The following is an 18402-nucleotide window of genomic DNA, read 5'->3' as shown; positions in this document are numbered from 1 at the left end:
TCGCTTGCGCGTGCACTCGGCACGCTACAATAAAGCAAAGCAAAACATTTCTGAGTATTCATTGGTCGTCAACCCGCATCCCTCCTAAAAGCTATCTAGGCGTAAGTAGGTAGGTACCTATAACCAACCGGTAGGATCACAATGAAGGATGGAGCTTTCAGTAAGCTTTCGCAAGACTCGTAAGATGTGTAGGTAGAGAATATCTGTTCTTATTAAAACTTCGAGAATATCTGTTCTTATTAAAAGTTCGATTTCGAAAAAAAACCAGAAAATCAATATTTATTCAATTAAGTATTAAATTTTATTAAATTTCAATTTCGGAATAACTCCACCGTTTATAAGTGTAGATTAAAAGTTAAAATGGAAAAATGTATGGAAGTTGAAGGAAAAAACCAGAACATCGGCGTCTATTAAAAGTTCGATTTCGGAAAAAACGGCACAGTCAGTGTATAGGTAGATTAAAAGCTGGAATTAGAATATTCTGTGTTCTAAAGCACTAAAGCACGAATATTTGTTAAAAAGGGAATTTTCATTAAAATAAAATGAAAGCCCAGTAGGTAAAGGAAGGTATGTATGAAGGTATTGTATATACACCGTTAAATATTCAATCAATATCTAAGTAGGTAAGTAAATACCTACGCGTACAGACAACCGGTAGGATCACAATGATAGAGCTCTCACTGAGCTTTCGCTAGACTCGGTATAACGCGTAGAGAATAAAACCAGAACATCTGTTTTTATTAAAAGTTCAATTTCGGAAAAACTGCACAGTTCATGTTAGCGGCCGCGTATTGAAACGGCGATGGGACGCCGACATTTTTCCAGTTTCTAGTGAATGAAAAAATACAATTTGGTAACGTGTCGGGCGGGAAAATATCATAGATTTGATCTGTATAATACGTAGGTTGTCTTACAGGCGAGGAAGGCGGAGCTTTTGGTACACGCCAGCGCGATTGGTGGGCCAGCCGGAGGGGAAATTCGCTTGGTGTGACCCACCAGGGGTCGACACTAGCTCCCTTCGCCATTGTATTGTCGACAGGCGCACAGATCGCCTCGGTGAAGTGTCCGTGAGGTATTTTATATGAAAAAAATGCTGGAGTTTTACACGAACATCAATTCGGGATTGATGCCGGAGAGCATGCAGCCTCCGCTCTCTTGCGCCGGGAGAACAGGTTAGTGTCCACCCAATCACAGAATACTTTATTCTTTATTTTTGCAATAAGCGAATGAAACTTTTACTTGTCACTTTTATATTTCCATTTTAATGACTTCATAATGATATCTATCACCTACCTGCTCAGATAACCAAACTTAAACGTCCTATGTTATTGCCATGTTATAAAGCGGTACGAAATGTTCTAACATTTCGTTAATATTTAAAAAATCCAATCAGATGATAACTGTTGGTAGGTACACTTACTTCTATTATACTATTTCTGAGACGATAGTAGAGTAGGTACTTAGGTATGATATTTTGTTGAAGATTGTGGCAATGGGTACCTACCTACCCACAAGGGGTTTCCTTGGAGCCTGTTAAATATGCTTACTTAGTTAATTAGGTACAAGTTATAGGTACCTATCTACAGCGGTCTAGAACAAGAATCTACTTATAAGTACAGTCTATTTTTTAATCTCAGAGACTAAAATGACAGTTATAAGAATATCGACCTTATATTATAATAAACGTACAAAAAACTTGAAGGGAACCCTAAGTAAATAAGACGTATGAGAATTTGTATCACCCAAAGAAATGAGCTTTACGATTTAAAATTGGACTCAAATTAGGACATTACGAATTCAAATTCATGATAATGCCCGCAACTAGGTCCGTTATAGGTTTTAAAATATCTATCGCAGAAATCGATAAATAAACAGCGCTCAAATCGATTTTAACATAGCATAAGTTCTACTTATAAGTAACTATTATTTTTAAGAATTTTTCTTTTATAATATTGTAGGTAACTTGGATGAGTATTTCTTAACCTTATCAACAAAGAGGCACTTATGGATAGTAATCCATACTAATATTAAATGCGAAAGTATGTCTGTCTGTCAGTCAATTTGTTAGCTTTTCACGACCCATCCGCCTAACCGATTTTGACGGAGTTTGCTTGCACCGCGAAAAGAAACTTAGGTTAACCCAGAAATCAAAAAGTTTCCATGGGATTTTAAAAATAGTGGGGAAGTGCGAGACGGAATTGTATACCTACACGAAGGGTTCAGTACGATAGTACAAGAAATAGTACGATTTTTTGTGATTACTCTAGCTATTAATTACTACCACTCCATTATTGTATGGTATTGCGAATTCAGCAATTGACAATCAGAAAGACTACAAAAACACCCAATTCAATAAATGACTTTTGACTTTATTACGGTTCACGAGATACAGCCGGCTGACAGACGGACGGACGGACGGACAGCGAAGTCTTAGTAATTGGCACCCTTCCGGCATCAGTTTTCCCTTCCACTTTTAATATGGGTACCTTCAAGTCAAGAGTGAATGGGCAACTTCTAGGCAAGCGAGCTCCATCTTAGGCTGCGTCATCACATGCTAGTAGTTCTGATTGCAACCAAGCGCTAGTCTATATAATTTTTAAAAAAAACAGGACCCTTAACTCTATAATGCATGGAGACGGAATATTCGCGGGCATCATCTAGTGATTGAAGAAACTGAATTCCAACCGACAACAGCGCCCGCGCCAGACTGGTGCTCTACATTAAAATGTTCAGTGGTCGTTTTTTAGGGTTCCGTAATAAAACAAGGAGCCCGTATAATTTGGTTCAGCCCAACTGTACGTGTCTGTCTATCTGTTTGTGTAATAAATAAATAATATAAACTAAAAACATTAAATAATAAAAAAAAAATTAAAAATTATTTCCCCGCTTCAAAACGATTCTGATTTTAAATTATATATAAAAAACAAGAATTTTTAAAAAATCATCAAAATCGGAGCTGTTTCTGAAGACTTCCGACGAAAAGGCTTCGTTTACTCGACTACATTGCAACTTCTGTCATTGCCCATTGTCATAGTTAGGTATTGCTATTTCTTTTTGGGTTACATTTTGTATCCACGATATTTTGTTGAGTTCGGGGGCTCTTTAGTTGGCACGACACATTTTGGACGCTGATTAAATTAAATTAGATTTTTTAGCGGAAGGCGCGGCTGATGTTCCCGCTTCTTAGTCGCTTTGGTCGCGTAGGCACAGAATAATATAATCTATACTAATATTATAAAGAGGAAACCTTTGTATTTTTGTATTGAATAGGCTCAAAAACTACTGGACCGATTTCAAAATTTCTTTTACCATTACTTAGAGGGATTCTTCCGAACCCGTACAGGCTATATTTTATCCCGGAAAATAGAAAAAATAAATGTCCACCCGTGCGAAGCCGGGGTGGATCGCTATCCATAATATAATAGTAGGTAGGTACTTACTAATAACGTAGGCTTGTATGATACTTTTGCTTATTACTTTTAGAATCTTTAAATCAATCTCTTGTAAAATTGTGTTTTTTCACTTTACTAGTCATAAATCTGCCAATATAGGCTCATGAAACTTGAAAGAAGCTTTGAGTAGGTATAGTGAAAAAGCGAAGAATAAGATAGGTACTACTTACCATACTTCTCTCAACAATCTGCATTTCAAAATTAGAGTTATCTAAGTACTATAATTAGAGTTGTAGTGAAACTGCAGTGAAACGGATTCAGTTAACATTTCAACAAAGTTAGAAGTCTAGCATTGTCTAGACTCGAAGTTGGCGCTGCGGTAATCTTTGTAGAACGTAGACGGGAACTTATGAACAACGCAACTCGATGTTCATAGAAAATGCAAACAATAGCGCGTATGGGTGTCTTTCACTGGCGCCAGAGTGAATTAGGCTGACAGATCTATAAAGCGTACTTTGACTTTGCTCAGACTTAAGCGTCAGTTAAAACGAGACGATTTTATGTCAGCAGTATAGCGTTGTCTCGTTTTAACAATGTCTTAAGTCTCAGCAAAGTCATAGTGCACTCTATAGATCTCAACTTAAGAGTGAGTGGTCTCTCGGTTGATTTTCCGGGATAAAAAGTAGCCTATGTCACTCTCCATTAAGTACTTTGACAATAAGTACCCATGCAAAAATCACGTCAATCCGTTGGTCCGTTACAACGTGATTGAAGGACAAACCAAGAAACAAACACACTTTAGCATTTCTTTTAGTCGATCGAGAAACTTTGCGACATCGTCCCATAAAAAATTTGGACTCCAGCTCCTCAATCCTGATGCTGATGGACCTTACCACAAACCTTATGGGATTTAGAAACTGTCAGTTATAAATTGATATTGGAGGCACCTACCAAGAAAAGACTTTATCATTGAACTCGAAGGCCCAACTCCTCAACCCTGATGCTGTAAGGAATTGCATTCCTAAATCGCGGTGATTTAGAAACTGGCCTGCTAAGTCGGTTACAACAAGTGTAAATTAAAAATTTATAACACCCCCGACGATCCAAAGTATTTGAGTTTTCCAAAACATCATTTTCAAATAAATAATTATGTATTTAGGCAACGTCCATCTTGACAGCTTGACATTTGTCTATTGACATAATATTATGAACCTAACGGTTATCTAACCTTCTTTTCTACAAGAAAACTAGAAAAAAGCTGATAACTCTTAAACGGCTGAACCAATTTTTTTAGATTATAGCTAAGAACACTTTCGATCAAGCCACCTTTCAAACAAAAAAAACTAAATTAAAATCGGTTCATTCGTTTAGGCGCTACGATGCCACAGACAGATACACAGATACACAGATACACAGATACACACGTCAAACTTATAACACCCCTCTTTTTGGGTCGGGGGTTAAAAAGGAACGACTAAACTGACGTGATGCCGCTTGCTTCCAAATACTGCTAACATTGCTGGTTGCACTGGACTTTGAAATCGGTTGCTAGGTACAAGTAGGTAGGTAGGTAGGTAGGTATATGTACCTAATTTGTCAGCGGGACGGGAGTGGAGAAGTCGAGTAGAGGCGCGAGGGGTGCAGCAATGGATCTACTTACGTCATTTTTGTATGAATATAAAAGACCTGGAGAGTGACATAGGCTACTTTTATCCCGGAAAATCAAAGAGTGCCCATGGGATTTATAAAAACATAAATCTACGCGGACAAAATCGCGGGCATCAGCTAGTTGCATATAAAAAGAAAAATGTGCACAGACGAACTTAATATCTAGAGGTATTTTCTTCCAGTTAAACCTTTAGTGGTGGATTAAAATAGGATATCATATATAATAATAATAATAAACCAGTTTATATTTAAAGAGAATGGATTAAAAAATGGAGTAAACATTTCGGCAGGAAAGTTATTCCGAGCTAGTGCTAAATTCTTTTGAAAATTGAAAGCTCATGTAAAAGTTGAATGAAAAATTCTGCAAAATTTACTCTACATTTAAAGCTTTATTAACCCCCGACCCAAAAAGAGGGATGTTATAAGTTTTACGTGTGTATCTGTGTGTCTGTGTATCTGTGTTACATCTGTATGTGGCATCGTAGCTCCTAAACTAATGAACCGATTTTAATATAGTTTTTTTTTGTTTGAAAGGTAGCTTGATCGAGAGTGTTCTTAGCTATAAACCAAAAAAATTGGTTCAGCCGCTTTTTTCTAGTTACTGTAACCACAGCCTTGAAAGGTAACCTTTACTTGTCGGGGGTGTTATAAATTTTTAATTTACACTTGTTTTATCACATAATAATATAGTATTTTCTCTATGCAAAAAGAAAAAAATATATATTTACATTAAAACTTATCACTAAAAAAAATATTTGCAAAAAATATACGCCGTTTAAATGGTCATTAAGATTAATTAAAAAAAAATCTTTCTTTTTTTATGACGTACCTATGCGTTACCTATTTGATAAAGCTTATAACGACAAAGTTAGACAATTGGATGTAACTTTGCCATGAAAATTTTGAAAACTCGTTGGAGTGTTTGCCTTGCCACAGACAGTGTGCCGTATTGATCGCGTCCACCCATAGTGCGATAACAACGCATCTAATAGATCTATAGGTATCTATCATACACGATACTTACCTAGAAAAGAACCATAATTATTTATGGCTCTTTTTATCTATTTTAAACTAGCGGTCCGCTCCGGCTTCGCACGGGTGCATACTTAGATACTAATGTTTGTCGTCTCACAATTCCATCATAGGTACATTATTTTATTATAAGTAGGTACTTAGGTATTTCAAAAGAATATGATAGCATTTTCACATCACATCACATTTGACATCTTGAACAAATATCGTCATAATTCAACAATTTAGGTAGGTAGAGTAGCTACCTAACACAAAATAATATTAAACTAAGTAGGTATATATCTACGTATAAATCTTCCTCTTGAATCATTACTCTACTTATTGACGAAAACCTCACTAAAATCTGGCAGAAAATAAATTTTAATATCTTGCAGCGTTTATTAAATGGAACAAGTAGTCGGGTTTTAGTTTTAAACATTGTCTTGTGCAATAAAATGACTGGATCACTAAAAAATCATAAAAATAAAACCTGCATTAATCAATATCTGGCATCAATACCTACCTACTAACAAAGTAAGTATTGTATGAGACAAAATCTTTGAAAGCTTCACGTTTCCCAAATATAACTATCAAAGTTGTGCTTGGAGTCATCAGTACAACAGTTTAGCCACCAGTACAAGTTTAATAGATCTATATTTATTATTATACTAGCTGTGCCCGCGACTTCGTTCGCGTGGAATAGTGACCGCGCTTTATATAGCCACGGACGCTCAGGCGCGAGGCGTGTAGTACGAACTCGGTACGTTAAAAATGTTCGCCGTGATTCTTTAAATTGACATAATTTTTTTATTTATGAACCGATTGACATGAAATAAACATTAAATGTTAAGTGAAGCTTACTACAATATATTAGTGAAAACCGTATCTAAATCGAATAAGCCGTTTCTGATATTAGCGTGCACAAACACACAGACAAACAGACAAACAGACAAAAAAAAATTAATTACAATTTCGGGTTTGGCATCGATATAATAACAACCCCTGCTACTTTTTTTTTATATATTTCCATTGTACAGACACCACTTTTCTACAATTTTATTATATGTATATAGATATAATCTATTATATTATAGAAGATACTTAAGAAGATTTGGTCTCATACAATACTTGTTTGTAGCGATGCCAATTGCTAGTCTATTGATTGATGCAGGTTTTATTTTAAAAAAATAGAAAATGGCGAACATGATCCATACTAAAAATTCAAACCCCTTTATAGCCTATTTTACAACCGCGAGATAAACTTTATCTAACGCATAAAACATACCTACGTAGTAAAAACGCATAAAAATATATACAAGTATAAACATACAAACATACATACATAAAGAGCAATGGCCAAAACCATGATTTTAGAAGAGCCACACTTAGTTTTGTTTATTCTGAGGCCAAAATAATACTGACCTAATCTTGAATATTAGTACAGAAGTGTTATTTATATAAAAATAATTCTCATAATTATTACTAGCTGATGATCGTTCCCGTGGATATAGGTTTTAAAAAATCCCGTGGGACCTCATTAATTTTCCGGGATAAAAATTAGCCTATATGTTAATCCAATGTATAATCTATCAACCAAACCCGTCCAATACTTTTTGCGTGATTTCATGAAGAGTAACATTTTTAAATTTTCATGGCGACCATTTTGAAAGTTTTATATTGTTTGTTGTGAGAGTTTCAACTCTCTACGTATGAAAGTTAACGAGATACAGGCCACTGACAGACAGACAAACGGGTGGACGGACGGACGGACAGCGGTGGCTTAGTAATGTGTTCATGTTGACACTCTTAGAGTATGGAACCCTAAAAACTATTTATAGATTAAAACAAAAATCCGGTCAAGTGCGAATAGGACTCGAACCTGAAGGGTTCCGCACTATCGTATAAGAAATTTCAAACCAGTACCTAGGTATGATAAAAAAATGCCGTACAGTGACATGTTGATGTGATACTAAACTACTTGTTTTGTTTACTTACAAATCTTTAATTTTTTTGTGATGAAACCACAAATTTACGGTTTTTGTATTTTTTTCTTTGCGTGTGCTATATAAGATCATGCTACCTCTCAAATTTCATGATTTTAGGTCAACGGGAACTTGTACCCTATGGATTTCTTGACAGACACTACAGACAGAATTGATCCCATAGGGTAAATAACACTTTTTTTATCATTAACTTTTATTCAACACTTTTTGATTGTAAAATTTTAATGGCCGGAATTTCATTTTCGTCGGAATCTTTTTTTTTCTATGTAGGTATGTTCCCCGATTAATCAAAGAAGCCTGATTTGGATTTTTTTTATTTGAAAGGCTATACTTTGCAAGTGGTTCCATATTTTGGTGAAGATCTGATGAATTTCTTCGGAGATGGAGAACAGAACTCCTCAATGGATAAGAGTAAATTGCTCGCAATCAGTGTAATAGCTTAGTAAACAGTAGGGTTTTAACTAGGCATAGCATATTTTAGTACAGTGGGACCCACAAAAATTTGTGAAATAAAAAATTCTAAAAAAATAAAACCGACCTATTTTATTAATTTATGTTATATGTTTCTTTTATTATGCTCCCTCGACTTCATATATAGGTACATATACGTGTAAAACATAATTTTTTTTTTACTTTTTAGTATTTGGTTTTTGAAGTCGATTTTTTTAGTAGACCATCTATTTGTTGTTATAGCGACAATAGAAATATTATGTATATATTCTATGGAAATTTCAACTCTCTGCTGCTATTAAGTAGAGTTGAAAATTTCAACTCTCTACTTAGGAAAAAACATAAGTATTATACAATCGGAGATTATGTAAACAAAGTATGTAAATAATAAAAAAGCACGGATTTGACTCGCTCCAGCAATGCGCGGGGCTGCAATTGCTTGTATGGCATGGCATATTATTGTAAATTGAAAAGAACAACCGCCGAGTTTCTTGCTGGTTCTCTCGGTAGGAACGGCATTCCGAACCAGTGGTAAATTATTTTGACGATTCAAAAGCACTTGTAAAAGTTTATTTGAATAAAAATCTATTCTATTCTATTTCATTCAGACAGACAGACAGACAGTCAGATGGACAGCGGAGGTTTAGTAATAGGGTTTGGGGCTTGACACCCTTCAGGTACAGAATCCTAAAAAATGCCCATAAGTAGGTAGAGGTAGTATTTATACTTAGGCATGGTGGCTAAACTCCTCTTATTTTCACATCGATTAAGAGTCAGGACGGCAGTTTTACGCCGACATTTTGTTCCCTGGTTGATCCCGTGACCCCGGCGACCCGGCACGCCCCGCCCCCCTCTCTTCCCGGGGTGGAGGCGGGCCCTCCCTTCAGATCCCTGTCTAAGGAGCTGTTGAGACGAATACTTTCTGAGGCATATGCTCCGTAGCTATGGCTACGAGTAAGTAGCTACGAACACGTAGCTACGTATAGATATTATGTAGATATCTATGTTAATACGGATTACGGAAACAACTAGGTTAGGTTTGGCTAGGTTATAAGTATTGAGTACTCCCCAGTGGCATGCATAGCATTTCGAGCCAGGATTGGCATTCGTTTAATATAGGTACCTACCTATATACTTACCTATTTACTGAAAAGGTCATAGTAAAAAACCGATGTAGTGCGAGTCAGATTCGCACACAAATGGCTCCGTATCATAGTACAACATATCTATAGTACCTGCTATGCACTTTTTTAATTTGCAATTCGACCATCATCAAATTCGCCATCAAAGTTTTTTATTGACCGAGCGAAGCGAGACCTAGCTGTCTACTTGAATGAAATTGTACTTGTCCGTCCGTCTGTCAGTCAGGGCCTTACAGCCATAGAGAATAGAGATAGTATATAAACCTCCAAGCTTATAGCTTTTGAATTACTGAACGTAATTACTTCAAATTTTACAGGATGTCAAGCAGAATTATGTACACAATGTGAACACATATTATAAATTATAATATCCGCCCGGTACAAATATGTATTTATGTAGCATATGTATGTAAGTTTATTTATTTTTGTATGCAAGTCTTACATTTCCTTTCGGCTTTTATATTATGTATTTATTTTGTACACGGGAGTATGTATGTAGGTATGTACCTATCTATGACCTATATACTTTATTGCACCACAAAACACAAATTTGACAGGTTAGAAAGAGAGTGAGAGTGAGGGGAGAGAGTGAGAGTGAAAAGTATGAAAATAATAATAATGTAAACTGATGGCCTTCAGCAGAGTTTTGCACAAAAAAGCTTTATTTCAGGGGGCTCTCATACGAAATTTATTAAAAAATTTAGAGCCGCAATAGCTCAACCGGTAAAGGAGTGGACTGAAAACCGAAAGGCCGACGGTTCAAACCCCGCCCGCTGCACTATTGTCGTACCTACTCCTAGCACAAGCCTGACGCTTAGTTGGAGAGGAAAGGGGAATAAGTATTAGCCATTCAACATGGCTAATATTCTTATAAAAAGAAAGAAATGGGGGGCTTTTGAATTCGATGCCTTAATTTTGTCAAAAACGGCTAATAACTACTTATTATATTACCAACTGAACCTTGTGTATAATTTCAGTTATATCCTTGAACAACAAACACCTACTAAAATTACATAAATAGGTACTATAAAGATTCGAAATTATTTCATTTTAAATACTATAAGGCCTCATTTACACTAGAACTTTTTAACGTCCAATAAAAAAGCGTCCAAATACCTATAACAAATGTATTCATTTCCAAATATCTGTTCACACGTAAAAGCTTTGACCTCTGAACATATACCTACTTAGAAACAGGTACGTTTGTTCTATTTGAACGCTTTTTTAACGGACATTAACATTAGTGTCTCCGTCATTTACTCCATACAATCGTAGATCCATTCTCATTTGAATATTAAACAACCAAACCAAAGTCAGAGAGAGCAACGAAATATCATATTCAGGTAATCCGACGGGGATTGTCGAATTGTTTTGTCTTAAAAAGCTCTCGTGTAAATGAGGCGTAAAGATTCGAAATTAAAATTCAACCATCTCCAATAACTTTTAGCTTTTTTTGCGTTTAATGTTACAATATAATATAGTTAAAATTATCTTATGGGAATTATAGGATACCGCGAAGTCTTAGGTAGGTAGTAGCACAGTTTTACGATATACATAGTAGGTAGGTAGGTACAGACGAGATTAAGTGTCATTCATAGTTAAATAGTTCGTCTCTCTTTCGTATATATAAGTATCTCAAAAGGTTATCTAACTTTTTTGTTTCAAAACCATTTCAAAAAATAGTTTTTCAAACTCTTTAAATTCAAGAATGTTGAAAAGAAATGAATTACCTGAGTACTACCAGATAGCGTTGGTTAAATTGTACCTACTTATTGAGAAAAAGCTAACTTATTTACTGAACAAAATTTTTTATTCTACGTCAGTGAAGTCTATTAAATTCAGTTGTATTTTTGTATAAAGACAGCCAGTCTGGATTTCTAGAATTCAATCAAAATCAGACCTTATTGTTTCTATAATAATGTATAGTACATATACAATAAGCTCAACGGTTGAGGAGCGGACTGAATTCCGAAAGGTCGGCGGTTCAAATCCCACCCGTTGCACTATTGTCGTACCCACTCCTGGCACAAGCTTTACGCTTAATTGGAGGGGAAAGGGGAGTATTAGTCATGATTAGCATGGCTAGTATTCTTTATAAAATTAAATTAATTAAATTATATTATACGTGAATTGAAGTGTAAGATTCTATATCGATGTATGGTTTCGATCTGTGCAGGTAGGTAGATATTTAACATTGCCAATGCGAATTATCATTTTTTTTGTAATTAACTTTTGTGTTATTTTTAAGTGAAACTATTATACTTACAAATTTAAAATAATGATAGGAACTATTAATATAACAAACAAAGTAACGGAAAAGTGATGATTTCGCTACGATCTGAAAAAACCGCATCTACCAACAGCTAAGTACTTACCTCCTACCGTGCGGCGATTGAATTTGTGCCCGGATTGTCACTGGGATGGCTCGGAATCACCATGGTCTAGCATGAATTAGCTGCTTCATACAAAAATAATTCGTTTGAATTGCTTTTGTATGAGAGAATACCTGAAAATCGGCGACATACCGTTTCTATTAACTTATTTGGAATTCTCTTCGCTCAACCTACATATTATTTTCCTCGATAGAGATTCCGAGAGCCTCGATAGCTCAACGGTTGAGGGGCGGGCTGAATTCCAAAAGGTCGGCGGTTCAAACCCTACCCGTTGCACTATTGTCGTACCTACTCCTGGCACAAGCTTTACACTTAGGTAATTGGAGGGGAAAGCGGAGTATTAGTCATGATTAGCATGGCTAATATTCTTTAAAAAAAATTTTGGGCAGCTGCGTCTTTTAAGAGGACCAACCACATGCTACTAATGATAGATTTCTCGTACACAGAGCTGAGTGCGAGCATCAAGCGGGAGAAACTCGTCGAAATATGTGAGGGCTGTGGTCAGAAGATCCAAGACCGGTACCTGATGAGGGTGGGCGAGCTCTCCTGGCACGAGCAGTGCCTCAGCTGTTGCGTCTGTGGATGTCCTCTCGCCCACACATGCTACACAAGAAATGCCAAGCTCTATTGCAAGCCGGACTATGATAGGTAATTTTGTTTTACTAAGGGTCTCCACAGGCGGTCTGCATTTCGACTGCAAGCGAACTGCGAAATTACAGTTTGGATGCAGTTGGCATACCTAAATGCATCGCAACTGCCGATATCAGCGCAGTCCGCGGGCAGTTGGCGAGCAGTTCTAAGAAGGTAGCACGGGTAGCGAACTGCGCCGTTGTAGTCCAAACTTCAATTTTGCATCGGCTTGAATTCAAAATGTAGATCTTCTTGGTCCTAAAAGGGCGCATGATTGTGTTGATTCCGTTGTCCAGTGTAAACTAAATTGACAGATCTAATAATAGTGGCATCCTTTTCATAATGTTCCCTACAGAAAAGGATAGCATTACTTTTAGATCTGCTAATTTAGTTTATGAAAGACTATTGAATTAACATAATTGGTTTCTATAGCCTGAGCATCTAGCCTCTCTAGCAGCCAAGCATCTAAAAAAAAAGCTAAAACATCTTTACGGCAGCTATTATTTGCTCAAATGCTTCCATGTGGATGCACGAGTCACTTTTCGATAGAAGTCTGACTGGTATAAATCAGATGCTTAGCTTCTGAATAGAAGCTATTCCTCAGGCGTTTGTAACCAACAACGTCCAGTCCTATAATACGTAACCTTCTTATGAACGTATTGCGAATTTTATGCTCGCGTGCTAGCGAATTGTGACTTGCGAAATGCTATGCGTCTCCTTTAACCTAATCGCAACTAATTTCGAGTCATAGAAGTACCCACCGAACATAATTACTGTAACTTGTAATGAAAATGCAAACGACCTAAATATGTACCTATTCCTTCCCAAGATGCACGCGTGACACATAATACCTATGGCCATTGATGTACCATCCGCATCTCTTTAATGTACCTATATGACGTCAGTTGCATTTTCAGTACGAAAAAACTCGGCGCTTGCATTTTCCGTAATCGGCGGCGGCGGTTAGTTTTATCTAATAGGTATTCGTCACAAGTTTTATTTTCCCCAGATTGTTCGGCGTCAAATGCACGCGGTGCGGCGACAGATTGCTCCCCCAGGAGATGGTCATGCGAGCACAGCAATACGTGTTCCACATACAATGCTTCGTATGCGTCATGTGCTGCCAACCGCTTCAGAAGGGTGAACAATACGTCATACGGGCCGGCCAGATATTCTGCAGACAAGATTTCGAAAAGGAGATGTATTTGATGCAACACGCAGAAGACGACATGATTATAGACGATACAGAACGACCTCGAGACGGTAGACGAGGACCGAAGAGACCACGAACTATCCTCACGTCAGCTCAACGGAGACAGTTCAAAGCCTCCTTCGAAGTCAGCCCTAAACCGTGCCGTAAAGTCCGGGAAGCATTAGCCAAAGATACGGGATTGAGCGTCCGAGTTGTCCAAGTCTGGTTTCAAAATCAGAGGGCTAAAATGAAAAAGATACAACGTAAAGCGAAACAGGAAGGCGATAAGAATGCTGACAAAGAAAAGGACAAGGACGAGAAGAGTATCAAACAGGAATCGCCTTCCAGTGAGAATGGGAACTATCTCGGGTTGGACACGTCGTATTCCGCGTCAAGTCAGCCGCTCAACCCCAATCTTCCATACTCCCCTGATGGTACGTAGCACTTGTTAAAAAACGTTTTTTCGTAGTGGGCTCCAAACATACTTAGTTTGGCTCTCATTTAAACACAAGCCAATCAAACCATGAAATTTCGTAGATACGTTCTAGAAAGTAATATCTACGTCTGTAGTTCTCCAGGTGTCCGTTATAGTACTTAGTTTCAAAGTTACACCGTACACGGTCTCAAGGATTTACATACAAATCTTTAAAGCTGTAACGTTGGAATTAGTTATTTTTACGAAAATCAGACGAGCCACACACATAGGTAGGTATTTAAGTTTCTAAAACGGCCAATAAAATTACATCGAGTTAGATTGGTTATTATTGAAATTAGATCCAAACTACGTTTGTATGGAGCGCGTGACGGAGATATCGCATATGTAATCACGGAAACGGGGTCCATAGCCAAGGATTTAAAGAAGGGGTGTGAAGTCTCGGCCGCGGCCCGGTCTAAAGATCATTTCCAAACTTGTTACTGCAATATTATTATGGTTTTCAAAAAATATCTTTAAATTTATTTATTTTTTATTCTGGTAAAATAAACTTAAATCTAAATTCAAACTAAAGTAGTTAAATTAAATTAAATCTAAAACCTCATCGAGACCACCGCAGCGAGACATTGTACCCAACATATTGGCAAGATAGCTGCCAGCTCTAGGGTTGACTCGATAATCCTTTTTGAAATTTCCTCAAAAAGAGCTCGAGCTCCCAAGCCTCACGGCCTCAAAGCACAAATATGAAGCTCCCATTTAGGTTTTCATATTTGTGCCTCTTGGCACGATAGAGGAGGTTACCTGAAAAATTGTGGGATGCAGCTAAAGTATTTGCACACGTTCACATCCAAGAAACGAGCGTCATGATAAAATTAAATTAAGTAAGGCACCTCTCTGAATTCTTTCATATATTCAGTGGCTAATTTAATTTGCAATTGACTTATGTAGGCAACGTTTATTTCCAGATTATCCAGCTCATTCGGGCGACAGCTTTTGCAGTTCGGACATATCTCTAGACGGGAGTAACTTTGACCAGCTTGACGAAGGCGCTTCCGACACCATGAGCTTACAGAACCTGGAAGTGCCCCACCACGCTCACCAGCACGGGAGCCACTCGTCCCACGAGCCTCTCAACCTGGGCACAGGAGCGATAGTCAACCCGATAGACAAACTGTATCTAATGCAGAACTCTTACTTTAGTACAGATCACTGATTCGCTGACCGCGCTCTCCGCAACCCTGACGCGAGACAGCGCATCTACCCTAAGGACTTTACAAGGTGTACCGAAACTAAAACTAGTCAGTCGACCTCTGTTACCGAAGCACACAACTCGGTGTTCGGATTCGGTTTTTATTCGACGTTGTAAATTGTGTATAGTAGTGATATAAGAGACATTAAGGAATAAAGGAGTATCCGTGTACGTTTTGTATAGCTATTAGATATTATTTCACGAAGACCGCTCAGCCTCGGTTATAGTAGTGAATGAATAAAGTTTTGCGCATTTGTGTGCGTAACGTAAGCCGCGTCATTGTCGTAAACTTGTGCCACGCACGCTATAACAATGTAAAAACGTGTGCACCCAACAAGCATACCCAAACGGTTTTCGTGAAATAGAACATCAGCAAAGGAACTGTATTTGAATTTTGAACCACGACATACTGCAACGTGCATGCGATGTGCAGAGTAGAGTACCTACTCACTCTCCATCAATCTCTAACCATTTTTTAACCCCCGACCCAAAAAGAGGGGTGTTATAAGTTTGACGTGTGTATCTGTGTATCTGTGTATCTGTGTATCTGTGTATCTGTGTATCTGTCTGTGGCCTCGTAGCGCCTAAACGAATGAACCGATTTTAATTTAGTTTTTTTTGTTTGAAAGGTGGCTTGATCGAGAGTGTTCTTAGCTATAATACAAGAAAATCGGTTCAGCCGTTTGGAAGTTATCAGCTCTTTTCTGGTTTTCTTATTACTTTTATCCCAGGACCACCAGAGGTTACGTATTTTCTGACACAGGAAATATGTACGATTGAGTAGTGTTAGTAAGTACTAAGAAAGCATGCCTAGCCTACGTGCTAGCTTGCTTAGACGGCCAATTTTCAGGTATCTGATAATCAAGGTACATAAAACCATTACTTACCTCACGTAAATTCTCCAAACTGATTTTTACGTATATTTTAGGCAATATCCTTAAAAATATGTCGCCAATACTCCCAGACACTTCCCGCGTCGGCCGTATTGCTTTGCAGACGCTTTATAGCTCCCAAAATAAGTAATTACTTAACTGCACGTAAATTCTGATGCTCCATTTTTATATATGTCCACCAGACAACTATTTTAAAACCTTTTATAAGAAGACAGACCGATCCAGAGGGCCAATCATCCCCTAAATTCAATTTTAATGCCTCTGTGGGTTTGAGCGCGAGGGCATCATTATCTACGCGCATGAGACTGAGTAAGACATGTATTAGGATATATTGACTTCTCTCTCACTCTCTTATAGTTTACTTATGTGAATTAATTATTAATATTAAAAAAAAACAGCTAAAAATTAAAAAAATTGGAGAATTTACGTGAGGTAAGTAATGTATTTATGTACCTTGATTACCTGATACCTGAAAATTGGCCGTCTAAGCAAGCTAGCAGGTCTGTAGGCATGCGTTCTTAGTACATACTAACACTACTCAATCGTCCAAATTTCGTTCGTCAGAAAATACGTGACGGCTGGTGGCCCTGGGATCTTTCACTATTGTAACAGAGGTTCATAATATTATGTCAATTGGCAAATGTCAAGCTGTCAAGATGGACGTTGCTTAGATACATAATTATTTATTTGAAAATAATGTTTTGGAAAACTCCGATAATTTGGATCGTAGGCGCGGAGTTTCTAATTCATAAAATATTATAATCACAGTTAAACGAGAAAACATCAATTCAATTATAATATCCAACAGTCAACCAAAGGCCACGAACAATCAACCCAAACCCAAACCATAGTCAAACTATTTTTAGGGTTCAGTAGGTATCTGTAGAAAAAAAAAATGTTGTAGCCTTGACTGTTGTCGCGTAGGTGTGCATGGCACCATTAAATATCGTAAATATAGGCGATGACCCTCCGCGCGGCTGAGGTTCCCGCATCGTAGTCGCTTTGTCGCGCAGGTTTGGATGATGCATTAGTCGCACCTTCTTTATATTTTATCTGCTTGAACTCAGCTTATTTACTTTGACAAAATACGTTTAAAATTCATCATTATCAGGATCAACCCATCGCCGGCTCACTACTGAGCACAAGTCTCCTCTCAGAATGAGAAGCTACCACACTGGCCAAGCCCGTATTGGCACACCTCACGCACCTTTGAGGGAGCCTTAAGCATGCAGGTTTCCTGACGGTGTTTTCCTTCACCACTTCGTTGTCTGTCTGTGTGTCATCTTTCAAGAGAATCAAAACTTATAAATTGGGTACTTCCCGTTTACGTAGAATCATGAAAGGCAGGTAGCAATATCTTATAGCCCAAGTACTCTACTCCTGTGGCCCAAGTAAACAGAAAAATCCGACAACTGAATTGTCATTACATAAAAAAAAACTTGTACGGAACTCTTCATGTGTGAGGCAGACTCGCACTTGACCGGTTTTTGAAAGTTATGTCAAATAAAAATTTTACATGAAATAACAAAAAAAATGAAATACAAGCCAATTCATTCCTTCTTTCATCGGGTGAAAGTCGATTTCAATTTAATCGTAGGTATATCTTGAAAAGCGAACTATTATACGACTACGTAAAATGGGTACATTTTTAAAGCAACGACATGTTAGAAACAGATATTTCGTTTTGGTCATGTTAAACTATGTGAGTCATTCAGATAATTCTTGATTTAGTTGATGTTCGGTCAAAAATATTTCATGGAACGTATAATTAACATAACATTGATGTTACTTTTGAAGAGATATTAGCTGCCTTATTGGATTTATATTATTATAAAAATTGGGTTTTAGAATGGCACAAATAAACGGTAATTTATGAATAAAAGTTTAAAAAGCGTGAAATAAAAATTAAATTAAAAATTTAAAAAACCCCCGACACATAAACCTCT

General features: G+C 37.3%; 1 protein-coding gene across 1 annotated transcript; it reads left to right on the top strand.

Annotated features, from left to right (window-relative positions):
- Positions 1 to 1046: 1046 nt before the first annotated feature.
- On the top strand, positions 1047 to 16034 carry LOC123880367 (LIM homeobox transcription factor 1-beta). The gene is made up of 4 exons (XM_045928473.1): positions 1047 to 1172; positions 12506 to 12707; positions 13699 to 14315; positions 15280 to 16034. Exons 1-4 carry the CDS (start codon positions 1082 to 1084, stop codon positions 15525 to 15527), a joined length of 1158 nt encoding a protein of 385 aa, XP_045784429.1. The 5' UTR covers positions 1047 to 1081; the 3' UTR covers positions 15528 to 16034.
- The last annotated feature ends 2368 nt before the right edge of the window (positions 16035 to 18402 follow it).

This window comes from Maniola jurtina, chromosome Z (genome assembly GCF_905333055.1).
Source record: "Maniola jurtina chromosome Z, ilManJurt1.1, whole genome shotgun sequence".
NCBI lineage: Eukaryota > Metazoa > Arthropoda > Insecta > Lepidoptera > Nymphalidae > Maniola > Maniola jurtina.
The sequence above is the reverse complement of the archived record's forward strand: the minus strand, read 5'-3'. Positions and strand labels throughout refer to the sequence as shown.

Excerpts from the sequence above, each read along its gene's own strand:
- LOC123880367 (XM_045928473.1), top strand. The coding sequence starts at position 1,082 with ATGAAAAAAATGCTGGAGTTTTACACGAACATCAATTCGGGATTGATG. Across the intron at positions 12,708-13,698 it reads TGCAAGCCGGACTATGATAG|ATTGTTCGGCGTCAAATGCA; the intron begins GTAATTTTGTTT and ends TATTTTCCCCAG. Across the intron at positions 14,316-15,279 it reads TCTTCCATACTCCCCTGATG|ATTATCCAGCTCATTCGGGC; the intron begins GTACGTAGCACT and ends GTTTATTTCCAG.